At 39.3% G+C, this 12,993-nt stretch overlaps 1 protein-coding gene across 2 annotated transcripts; it reads left to right on the top strand.

Annotated features, from left to right (window-relative positions):
- The first annotated feature begins 256 nt into the window (after nt 1-256).
- On the top strand, nt 257-12,781 carry GCLM (glutamate-cysteine ligase modifier subunit). Of its 2 annotated transcripts, XM_050901236.1 has the most exons (7): nt 257-376; nt 3,300-3,365; nt 5,077-5,161; nt 5,926-5,982; nt 7,264-7,466; nt 8,722-8,836; nt 10,549-12,781. In XM_050901236.1, the coding sequence occupies exons 1-7, from the start codon at nt 257-259 to the stop codon at nt 10,716-10,718; spliced, it is 816 nt and encodes a 271-aa protein (XP_050757193.1). In that variant the 3' UTR covers nt 10,719-12,781. The 2 variants fall into 2 exon arrangements, with proteins under 2 accessions (XP_050757193.1, XP_050757194.1); XM_050901237.1 differs by lacking the exon at nt 3,300-3,365.
- The last annotated feature ends 212 nt before the right edge of the window (nt 12,782-12,993 follow it).

Genomic DNA, 12,993 nt, shown 5'->3' on the forward strand with positions numbered 1-12,993 from the left:
AACCGCCTCGTGAGGGGCGGCGCGCAGGCGCGCGGCGGGATCGTGAGGCGGCGCTGGCGGGGCGCGCTCCTTCCCGCGCTGGGCCCGCCCCGCCGCCCATTGTCCTCGTGCCATGTGACCGGGGACGGTTACAAAGCACCCCCCCCACCCCCCCCGCTGCCGTTATTTGTGCTGAGTCACGGCGCGGCGCGGCGCTGCGCTGCGCGGTGCCGCAGGGAGCCCGGCAGCCGCCGCCGCCGCAGCGCCAGGCTTCCCCATGGGGACGGACAGCGCCCGCGCCCTGCTGGAGCGGGCGGCCACCCTCACCCTGCAGACCGGCAACCTCCTCAACTGGGGCTGCCTGCGCAAGAAGTGCCCGGCCACCCCCGGCGAGGAGGTGAGCGGCGCGGGCCCCAGGGCTGCACCTCAGGGCGCCGCGGCGGGGACTCGCCCTGAGGCGGGGGGCGGGCTGCGGCGGGCGCCTGCGCGGCGGGGGTCCGGGGTGGGCCGTGCCGCAGCCGAGCGGCCGGTGCGGCGGCTAGGGGAGCGGGGGTACGCCTCCCCGCTGCCGGCGGGTGCGGGAACGGGGACGTCCGAGCGATGAAAGCATTATCCGGAGTAGGGTTTGTTTTTCTGGCGCTGGACAGCATGGCCTGGCGCCCGTCATCGCGGGGAAAGGGTTTAATTGCCTTAACGACCGCCTCGGCGGTGCCCGCGGGAGGCAGCGGGCGGGGGCGACGCCCGTCCTCCGCGCGTGCCATGTGTGCCCGTGGCCATACCGCGCCCGTGCGCTCGGGAGGTATGAGATGGGAAAAGCAAAACAGGCTTTTTGTTTGTTTGGGTTTTTTTAACGTCTCTTTCGTGTGTTCTGTCCCGTTGGGAAGTCGGTCGGGCCGGTGCAGTCTGCGGAGCGGCACCGCGGGGCTGGCCTCGCTGCCGCGGGCAGCGCCTGACGGCCAGCGCACCCGCGGCGTGGCGGGGGAGCGTGTCGGGAAACCAGCAGGCTGGCTGTGCTAGGAGTCGAAGCGATAGCCAGAGCCAGCCACACTGGCAACAGCGCAGAGGTGGCCCCCCCGTGCCCCCGGAAGCACTTTGCTGTGTTTGAGGCTCTTTCAGAAGAAACCAGACCTTGTTTCTGCTCTCAGGGAATGAAGAGTTAAAACGCTTACAAGTTTAAGTACTGTCTGTAATGGCAAAGGAGGTCCCTGATACTTCTTCAGTAAGAGAAAGATATGAATAGATATGAGCTTGTATTGCAAATGATGAAAATTCTCTTTTCTAACCTGAAATTAATTTAATTTCTTGGTGGTGACAGGTCTCAGGAAAATTAGTCATTGCTGTCTTTTTTTAAAGAGTATAGCTGTCATTCTGTGTTAAAAAGTCGAAAGAACTTTTTAATCACCACTTTAAAACTATTGCCTTTAGCAGTATGTGTCAACACTTAGAATAATCCTGATAAAATGTCTGGAGATCCTGTGGCTGTGAACTTCAGAACCACTGTATTTGCTGTCTCGTCATGACACAGTAATCTGAAGATGGTCATTTAATAATCAGAAGAGCTATGGTTTTGGCTGGTTATTGCTATGTAGTGGCACTGTTGATAGTCTAGAAGTTGGTTGATTCCGTATTAATCATGCGCAAATGGTAAGAAAGGTGACTGGGAGGATGATGTAATGAGAAGGAAGAATTCATCATACTTTTATTTAGTTGTCCTGTGGTAATAACTTTTTTATTTGGCCTGGTTGCTTATTACAACATTCTGTGACCTGTGTGAAATAGCGCTAGATTCTGTAGCAAAGAGATAGCTGTATCGTAATGGGCACCCTTGTGTGAGTAGTTTCTGGAAGGTTGTTAGAGTGGCCAGGGTGCATAACCAGTCAGTTAAGGTATTTGAATTCATTTGTCTACAGGGAAATCTGCATTTAAACATAAGGCTGCCTGCTTTCCAGAGTTGCTGAGATTCCAAAAGCAAATAATTGGCATTAGTTATCAGAAATAAATTGGCTTTTAACTCTTCTGTTTCGTGTAGTTAGTGTGTGTATAGTTCTCAGTGGCAGAATGTAAGCTAAAATTTTGCAAACTATGAACCCTAATGGTAGGAGTTTGGGGATGCAACTGTATTTGGAAAAGCTGGTCAAAGCAGTCAGATACACTGTGGTTTTCACATGTGTAAAGGAAAAGATACCATAAGTTGCATCAAAATAGGCTAAAGAGTTCCAGCATTGTGGATAGCTATTTAGTGGAGGGGAGTCAATTCTTGCCTTTTGACTCAGTTATTTTTTTCATGCCATTTTAAATGACTGCGAAAGAATGTATAGAATTTGTGCTCACAAAGTATTATTACTGTATTATGCCTTAAACTTTGTGACATCCAGATTTATGGGGGGAGTTGGCTCCTAGTTTGTCCATGGTATTATGAGCTCTCAGAAGTCATGTTAGGTGTCACAGGAAATTGCTTTTTAATGGTACAAAAAGTAGGTATCCATATAGTTATAAAATATATTGCTAAAAGTGAAGTAAAGCAGCAGCTCGTGAAAGTGCTTCTACCTGTGGCAGACAGCAGTCTTGACAGCACATTTACTTAGCCTGCAGGGTAACAACTGAGATGTATCAGAGGGAAGCTGGAGCATTGGTACAGCTGAAGCACTGGTACAATATGCAGTTAATTAGCTGATTTAGACTTAATAGTTATGCCTTACTATGTTCAAGAAAATCCATGATCAGAATCCTAGTCAATTTTATTTTGCATCTGTGGATGCAGGAAAAATGCAAGTGTGGGGTAGGATCTGAAGGTTCCCCCTTCAGTACTGAAGGACTTAAAAGCATTAGTGGTTTGGCACAGTGGAATAGGTAGGCAGTAAATGAAAAGGGTCAGATGCATCTTGGAAAGAGAAGTAATTAATATAATGAGTATTTAGTGATTGATTGTAAAGTCTCATTTCTAACAATGTCACACACATATGCTATTATCTGACTACATTGTAACTGAAGAATCTCCACACAAAAAAAACCCCACCCTACACCCTAGTTCTTGCTTGCTTAACATTGTCCTTTCCTTTAAAGATGGCATTGGTCTGAGAAATAAATGAAGTACAGTACTTGTATTACTGCTAAAACTCTTTGTGAAAGAGAAGAGGAAAGTATGTAACTAAACCAGTTTGAACAAGTTTCAGATGGAAGCTATGAAGGAAGAATCTTCTGTGGTTGAAGGAATGGCATCATTAGTTCACCTGCTCAGTCTGTCCTACATGCTTATGAATCATTGTATTTCTGTGCAGCTATAACATACCTACACTTCAATATGAAAAAATATTTTGTAGGTGCGGGACTGCATTCAGAAAACGCTGACTGAATGGAGCTCAAAGATTGGACAAGACCTAAATCAGGTAGGAGAGGTGTTATGCATGCTGTCCATGTTACGAGTAAAAATAGAGAAATATGTAGTTGGTTACACCTTTTAAAATATAAATGAATCTATTAAATTTCTGTAAAAGTATCTGCAGCTCCAGATAAGAGTATTTCTCAACACCTGCCCCTTTTTTTTTTTCGTATTTAGTAAATTTGGAGAGGTTAAGAAATACCACAGTAAAGAAGCCTGTTGATGGCAAATAAGACAATTCTGAGCAAAATAAAAGTCCTAGTCTGTAAGATTTCAAGTTAATTGTTGGGACAATCACCAAAAAAAAAGAATCTGTGTACCTTAGAAGTTTGCTAGCATGCTTGTAAAAACTCAATGGAGAATTATCTAAACTATGAAGATGGTAAACTAGATAGCTCAAGATCATCCTGTTTGGAGGGGAACTCTGAAGCATAGCCTTGGTTGTCTCAGAAATATTTCTGAAGATGCAGAAGTGCAAATTTTTCCCTTAAGATCTAAAGACTTCCACATAATTCTTAAAACTACAGGCATGGCCATCTGACATCAAGATCTTGGTGTATTTGCCTGCTCCTTTTTCACTATTGCTTCTGAAATTCAGCAAAGCAGTAATAGGTTCCCACTAAATACATTATTTGCTCTGTGAAATGTTAGCATGTTTCATTTAAAAAAGAAAAAACCTAAAAAACTTTCCTGACCGTTTCTTTGGGTTTTGTTACCAGTTCTTGTGTAATGCTGGCATCAATTGCACATTGCTGCGTTCCACACTGGAGTGTGGTGAGGCAGTTATTGCTGAATGATTTCTGGAAGATCTAATCATTGCTCAAGAGGAGAACATAAACATTTGTCTCTGTAAGATGTAGTGATCTATTTAAAGTTAATTATTTAGTGTAAGCTAGGTTTTACTGTCAAAACATGTTAACTGCATAATTCCAAATTCTTTTATGGATTATATTGGTTTCCAGTAATTAAAAAAAAGTTAACTTTTGTTTAAAATGCTAACTGTATAGAATTACTCGAAGACTTGCTTGGGGATTTTTTTGGTAGGGCAGCAAAAATTACCAAAGAGTTCTTGGTTGGGAGTGGGGTGGGGGGTGTGTGTGTGTATAATACAAAACCTCCTGTAGGTGAAGACTCAAAAAAGTCACCTTGTGCCAGCTGACATGAGTTGTCAGCCTAGTCTTAAATGAGGTCAGAGGGTGAAATCTCTGAAACTTGCCTAATTTTTAGTTTCAAAATTATTGTTTTAAATCTGTATTTTACAACATTGTCACTGCAGGCTTTTCATAGGCTTCACTGAAATTACAAAATACTTTTATACAAAGATGTTCTCACCCAACACCCAAACCCCCTAATTCTGATAATTTTTTTTTTAGCTGGTCATGGGGCTTTTTTTAAAGCAAGGCAGTTTGAATTGGCACGGTGATCTGTTCACATCAGAAAATCAGAACACTACTAAATCTAATTCCAATAATTCTTATCAGTAATTTGTATTTTTTCATATTAGGGGCATATAGGGCCTTTCATATAGCTTCATTTTCCTGACCAAGAAGATCAGAGATCAAGAAGGATTGGGTTACTTTCTTTCTGTCATTGCATTCTTATACTGTTTATGTTTCTAACTGCTGTAAGGCTTTTTTTTTAATTACTTAAAAACATTCTCCAGGAACTTGCTGTGTCCTCTTGACGAGTTGTTCCTAAGTCTCATGTACTTACTACAGGAAATACTGGAGGTTCTGGAATGTACTGTAGCTCAAGCGATAGAAAAAATAAATCCTGAAGAAAGGGATGAGTTGAAAGTTTCAGGTAAGAATGTAGTAAAAAAAACGGTGGCATAAAAAGGTTTCATATGCAGTCATTAATAGGATGTTCATATATGTATATTTTTCCACCATGTTTTGTAATTGCAAAGTCAAATGACATCAGTGCACACTGTCGTACTTTGGGTAATCTAGAAGTTGGCTAAGAAAGACTTGAATTCATATTTCAGGTTTTAAAGCAGCTCGGCATTTTTCTAGTTTAACTTACATCCCCTCAAGACATTTTAAATGTATTTTGTGAATCTTTGACTTTTCTGAAGCAAAATATTACAGATAATACTGCAATTAAGAAATAGCATTGGAAGCACATTTATTTGCGTAATTTTTCCAGGTTGAATATGATGAACTTGAAGGAGGCAGTCCAAACTAACACTAGTACATTTTGAGTCTCAGTAAGTTGTGAAGAGGTCTGTTTGTACTATTACGTTTGGGGTTTTTATACAGGTTGTTACGGTTATTGCTTAGTGTCTTGATGCTTAAGTCCTAGCTTTACAGCTTATTAGATCATCTAACTGGATGATTTCTCATTCTGAGACTGCACAACAACTTTGAAATTTAAGAGAACAGTGTCTTTATTGGGCAGTCACCTTTCAGAAGGTTGTTTTTTTCCAATTTTTGAAGTAATTGGTGTATATTCTAAGAACCCTTTACCCAAGAACTCATAAGTAGTGTATATAGCAAAAGTAAATAGCTATATATTTAGTAATAGCTGGCTTGTTTAGTTATTGATTCCAGTTTCTTTGAAAATAGCAAAACTTTTCGTCGTTGGATCAAACTCTTCATCAATCAGAGATGCAGTTGACCTGGGTAAGTGTGAAACTCAAACTTCTGGTAGGGTTTCTTTTTTACTTTAGTACTTAGAAATAAAATTAGAATCTTTTCCATCTAAGAGGTGTATTTAGTGACTGTCACAAGTATATCCTGTTTTCCTATTAAGAGAGACTTAGGTAATCAAGTCTATTTACATGTTAGTTCAGTCAGTAAACTTACTGAATGTGGATTGCTGTAACGTTGTGTCCACAAACTCAAACCTGATTCCTTGCTCCAAGCAGGAGCAAGTTTTTATTCTTTCATACAAAACTTGTTAAAAAATGAATAGCATGGGATGTTGTAGTAACAGTGATACAATAGATACCAGTTGTTGTTAGTTGCCAGTTGTTTTTAACATGATGAACTTTGCTACTGTGCAGTATTTCAGAGATTATTTAGGAAATAAAACAATGCTGCAAGCAGCTGATGAGATAGTTAAGTTTTATTGAAAATACAATACAATGGCTGTACTGATACATAAAGTTGTTAGCCTAACGTAGCAGTAATTGTGAGCAGCACTGAACTTCACCACTTTGGAAGATTGTTGGGCATAAGGGGTTGCCAAAGAACAAGGGGTCAGATATAATTCTTTTCTATTGATACCCCAGTTAATAGCCTCTTTATTGTAAGTTGTAGTACCATTTGTTAAAAATACATTGATAGAATCCTCCTCCAGAAGAAAATAATTTATTTAGTTACTTAGTTTTCTTCTTTTTGCTGTGAAAAAGAGGCGTCATGACTTGCATCTTTCCTAAAGCTCAGTGAAACTCCAAGATTTGCCACATCTCTCTGGCAATTTAAATCTCCGTATTCAGTGCGCTTTTAGTCTAACTGCTCACATATATCAAATAGTTTTCCTAGTCCATGCCCTGTACTTGAGTTATAGTTCAGGGTGAAAGTTACAGATTTTGGAAGAAATTGAGACTGAAGGAATCAAGAGCTGTATGTCACTACTGTCTTCAGAGAAAAATATAATTTTAACATTGAAAAGGAGAAAAAAGCTTCACGCTTTGTTTGTTGGTGGGGTTTTTGTTGGTGTGGGTTTTTTTTTCCCCCAAGACCTACAACTGAAACTTGGCCTTCAGCTGTGTGTTCAATTCTTTGCTAAAAACATTGTGTTACTATCCTTGACTGCTTATACACTCAGAGTTTCAAACGGTGAATGGGAAGCTAGCAGAGTGAAGCCAGAGGTGTGTCTTTTGCTGAATTTGAAGAGTCGTGCTGCTTGTATTAGTATCTCACAAGAGATTTTGCAGTGTCTCTGTTCTTTTTCCTCAGCATGTTGTGCCCTCGGAGTTGCTCAGTTAGACTCAGTCATTATTGCCCCACCTCCTGCTGAAGATGGAACTAGCCTCTCCTTGGAGTATTTGCAACCTTATTGGCAAGAACTTGAAAATCTAGTTCAAAACAAAAAGATTGTTGCCATAGGTACCTCTGACCTAGATAAAACACTGTTAGAGCAGCTGTATCTGTGGGCACAGGTGAGAACAAACTTCCTACTTGTAGCATTTCTAGGACAGAGTAACTGTTGTTTTGTTGGCCGCCATGTTGTTACAAACTTCTGTTATAAATGGGTTTATATACAAAATATTAATTAGCCCTGTTATTTTCAGCATCTTATGGATGGTCACAATGTTGTTCAAGGTGGGGGAGGCTCAAAGTGTGACTGTCACTTGTTCAATGTTCTTATGTACAGACCAGCACAGGCTGGAAACCACAGGTCTGTTCAGTAGCAGGGTCTTTGAAGTACTGAAGGTTTGCGTTTTGAATGCTTTTATATTTAGGAAGGAGTATAAACAGCACTCTGAAACCTTCAGATTTATTCCAGTGACTCTGAAAACATAGCTGTTTTCACATTAAGCTGTGTTACGAATGGAGGGATTTCACCTTGGAAAAATGCTGTTTGAATGCTAAGCTTAAATGTAAAGAAGACAACAGGCTATAAGTGAAGTGGCACAATATTTTGTTGTCCAATGTGACTAATTGCCTTTTAACGTTTGAGTGATGGAGTTCTGTACTAGTATGTGCCCATGCTCATGTAAGCATGTGGATTTACTGTTTCCTTATTAGTTCTTTAAATACTCCTCTTATGACACTTCTTTTGTGGTATGTGAACATACTGTATTTGTATAAGAGGTCCTGCTGAGAGTCCTGATTTGTGCTCCTCACTGTTTTGTGTATACTGAGAGGAGGATAATTGAGGGGATTAATGGCCACCTGCATGGTGATCATGAATGCAGTTTGTGATGAGCAGAGAAAGAGTCAGTGGAAGAGCATCCCTTTTAACATAATCTGATTTAGGCACTTACCTGAAGGCATGGAAGACTGCAAATTATATATCCTTAACAAAAATTTATTTGGATTTTTTTATTTGAAGTCTTTTTCAAACTAACGCCTGTATAATGTTTTTACTGGAGAGGGGAAAAAAAAAACCTGCTGCTGTTTAGGGAGCACAGCAGACAGGAAGCCTGAATGGGTTAGTGCTCATCTTGCTGTGGCAGCACCTAAAGTTAGATCCTATTCTTGGTTTGGGCTCTCTGCTGCAGGAAGTTGCAGATGTAGGAGTTGCCTGTTCAGCATCATGCAGAATTAATTAGCCTTGTTCAGACCTCAAAACAATGGTCAAAGGCAAATTGTTCAAAGCAAAATTTCTGTTGTAATAGAGGGCATGGGGGAAATGACTAAAATAAGTACATTAATATTTTTTGTCTTATGAAAGTATTCTGCTACTTTCAGGTGAAACCAAGTAGTAATCAGGTGAACCTAGCTTCCTGTTGTGTGATGCCACCTGATCTCACAGCATTTGCAAAACAGTTTGACATACAGCTGTTAACTCACAATGACCCAAAAGGTAAGGCTTTGCCAGCTAAGTTAACAGAAGACTTCTAAATGCATTTATTCAGTACAAAATCGGGAATAATCTTTCTCTGACCTTCAAAGTTGGTTACATTTGAATCCTGAACAAAGGATTCTAAAAGTTTCTCGTCTATAAAATATTTCTATTAAGTTCTTGCTTTTGCTTCAAGAAAGGGGGCGAAAAGGCAATCTTCCAGCCTTCGATAGTTTCTTGAAAAAAACAAACTACTGAGAAATTTGTACTACATAAGCTCAAAAAATAGCTTATTTCCACAAGACATAGAATGAAATGACAGTTGTATTGCTGAAGGCCAGTAAATGACAAATGAAAGTCCACTTGCCCAGAACTTGTCTGTGAAATAGCTTGCATAGAAATGCTGATGGTCAGTTGATTTTTGAGTAGTTTGGGAATGTTAGACATGTAAAATTATTACGCTTTAAGCAGGAGTCTTTCAAAGTAGTGACTTTTAAAATAACATTATTACAAAAAGAGTTGGTGTAAATTCTTTACTTGTTTTGTGCAGTGATTCATTTACTAAATGATTGAAGTACTTGGAGGCTTTCCGTTAGACTCGAGAACTCTGACTTACCAGCTCCCTAGAATATTCTGGGATATTATATTAGTTTCTCTCAAACATCATCTAATCTTCTTCACTATAATGACGCCTTAAATCTCTTGCTGGGATTGTAAGCGAGAAGTCTTAAACAGTATTTAGTTCATTCCTTCCCTACGTTGTTCCTTATGACCAACTGTTCGTGATGATCATACTTTTCCTTCCTTCTCCTTTCTTCCCATTCCCCTCCCCCCGAGAAAAAAAGTATATGAAAAACTATTTATGAAGTACATGCTTTATAGTACCACTGTTACAACTAATGAATTTCATCGGTGCTTGAGCATGTATCAGCACTGTTCTGGCAGCATACAAGATGAATTGCCATTCAGTCCGACAATTTCCATGTCCTGTGAAGTCCAAAGTGCAACTTTCAATTTAATAAATACTCTCTATGGAGAGTCATGAAATGAAGGAGAAGAGGATTTGGATAGAAAACAAAGCAAGTAGTGATTCCCTTATGCATTGTTTGCTAAGCTTAACTTTTCTGTAACAGTCAGCTGAAGAGTATTGAGACTATCTTTTGGGAACACTGCTCATCAAAGAGATTGTTCCCTTGACTGACTTTCCAGAGGAAATTAGGAGGATTTGTACTTGCCTTCCTTTTCTGCTTTGTGGCATTTAAGCCCATTTTTCTTAATGCTTTCTGGGCTTGTGGTTATTATGAGCCCAGTTACAGGAGATGCTATACATGTTGAGCTTCCAATGACTGCAGAGGTACCTGAGAATGCTCAGTACTTTGCTGATTTCAGCCTTGTGCTTTACTCACCTCTGGTTTGTCTAGCTAGCTTCTCAAGTTTAATTTTCATTTTTTCCTCCTAATGGCTCTGCTGATCAACTCCATTTGATATTGTAGGAATCTCAGTTAATTAGTTTTGTGGGAAATACTCAATGTTGCAAAAAAGTGTCCTGAAGATTTCTTCTGTAGTATTCAGCTGCTTATACCCTATGTGCATTCTGGAAGAGTGGATCTGTGGAGTATCTGGCACAGCGTAAGATTTTTGACTGTAGGAAAAGGCTTCTCTTACTAAGTGTTGCTTTTTGCAGCTGTTTACATGACATTATTTAAAGCATGAATATCCCTTTTTAACTTCAGAATTACTTTGTGAAGCAAGTTTCCAAGAAGTTCTTCAGGAAAGCATCCAGAACACGAAAGCACACGAGTGGATTCCTTTATGGCTTCTCCGGTATTCAGTCATTGTTAAAAGCAGAGGGATTATCAAGTCCAAAGGCTATATCATGCAAGCTAGAAGAAATGCTTCTTAAAACACTTTTTTTTTTTTTAATAGCTTACTGTTTTAATTTCTTGGAGATGGGGGGAACATTGCTTTTCTCATAGAAACACTTTTACAGCATTTGTAACAAAGACCAAAAGTTGTAATTATTCAGTGTGGTGTCAGCAGGCGTGTCTGCAGTGTTCTAACACTTATTTTTCTTTCTTAACCTATTGACCAGTTCACTTAAAATATGAAATTTTTGGGGTTTGTTGTTTTTAATTGAAATTATCTATAGAGAAACAGTTTAAAATATTTTTCTTTGTATGACCAGTTCACTGTAAAATTATCATTATATTTTAGCTGCCATTAGATAGTATAGAGAAACATATATTTTTATTTTTTAAAAAAAAAATTTCTCTTAAATAATAGTTAATTATCTGGTAGGTACATAGATTTCAAGCATTCAAGGACTAGTTTTTATAGAAAACTGTCATCTTTTCTGAAAAATTACCCAAAAAATTAAACTGGTATCTCATTACTTGGTATGTATATATAGGCAGATCAGCTGTTTAATTTGTGTGGATGGGCAAATTGGTTTGTTCTTAATATAGTGTAAATGACCTCTATGATTTAGAAAAAATGCATCTTCCAAATTACTTTCTGACTGCTACTTGAATTCTTTCTGGCTTCTTTGTGCCTCAATATGCTTTGTGTAGCGTTTGCACAAGTGTGATGTCATCTTTACTGTTTGAAATAGAAAATGTATTATTGTGTGAATGTTTAAAATAAGAATTGAAAACAAGTGATGAAAAAATCTGTTAATCAAAAATTGAGTTGTGCCTGTCTTCTCAACTGTGGCTTGGTTTTTTTGGTACTTGTGAACTACGCAATCAGAATCGGCCAAGTCAGAACAGATAGTAAATGTTGAAGCTGTTCACTATAGGATTGTGTAAAATGGATGACTTCTTTTGGGGTTGCCTAGGAAACTTTGTTGCTTGAGTGCTGTTCAGAAATGATGCAAGCAAGGGTTAGTTTGAAGTTAGGTATATTTCTGTTTGGCAGTAGCTTAGTGCACTGACTTTTGAATCCCAGAGAGATTGCTGCGGCTAAGGCAAGGCTTCTGGTTTAATGTAGTCTTTCTATTGAAAAGGCCTTTTCATTTCTTGGGTCTTTAAATCAGAATAGATAGCAAAAGCTCAACTTGTAGTTCAGCAGGAGCTTGATACCGAGTGTCTAAAGTAGTCATTTTCCTTTTGATTTCAGGCAGGAGCAGGACTTATAGCAGTAGTACTCATTAACTTAGTTGTACATGTTTTGAGATTTGGACTTGAAGGGAATGAATTTTCACCGACATCTTTCAAATTCTGTCATGTGGGCAGCTAGTGGAATTTGAATGCCTGTAGGTAGTGTCTAGAGTGTCAACTTCCTATAATCCATTCCACCAAGTTAAAAGATGAATCTTTTTCAAGATACCTTTTTAGTCCTCAAATATCTTAATTGTAGGTGCAAATATTGGGGAAATTCTCCTGGACTTCTTCAGCTCTTTTGATAAATGAGAGAGACGGGGAACTGGAACTAGTAATGCATCAATAAAAGTTTGAATTTTTTTCTCCCAATCAAAATGTAGTCTTTTTTTAATGTTGGGTCAGTGTGTATCAGTTTCAAAATTACATGAGTTTCATTTTAAACTTCCCTACCAGCCTTGAGTTGTGTGCTGCTGCTGATTAACCACTATCTGTAAATTCTGTCTCTGTTTGGCTGTTGACATTCTGTATTGTATTAGACTCGCATGTGTGCTCAGTTTTATAAATTGAAATGCTACAGAACAAGAATTGTGCTAAAACAATGTATAGGCTGCTCTAATGGGATAATTAATTAAGGCTGCTCTAATGGGATAATTAATTTCCTTTCTGTAAACTGCTAACAGTTTGCTTGCTGTAGAAAAGTACCCTGTAAGACATGATAATCTTATTTTTATAGAGTCACTGATAGTGTAACATTTTATCAGGTTATCTCATTAATTTGTTTGCGTCAAAGTGGGAGAGATGGGGTTTTCTTCCGTAAGAAACTTGAAAGTTTGAATTAAAATTTGAAATTCTTGTAGGCTTTTAATCTGTGCTTTGTATGAATTCTCATCATCTCAGTAACAGTATTTTGCACTGTCACAGATAGTATTTTACACTTTGTCATAAAATGGTCTTCAGTGTTGTGCACTCTGGGATGTCATCTAATGGCACATATAACCCTCTCCCCTAAGCGAGAATGCGTGCTCCCTACAGCACGGTGTGCTAGTCTGCAGTTGTCGCAGTGCTTTTCAATACAAA

Source organism: Gymnogyps californianus, chromosome 8, assembly GCF_018139145.2.
Source record: "Gymnogyps californianus isolate 813 chromosome 8, ASM1813914v2, whole genome shotgun sequence".
Classification (NCBI taxonomy): domain Eukaryota; kingdom Metazoa; phylum Chordata; class Aves; order Accipitriformes; family Cathartidae; genus Gymnogyps; species Gymnogyps californianus.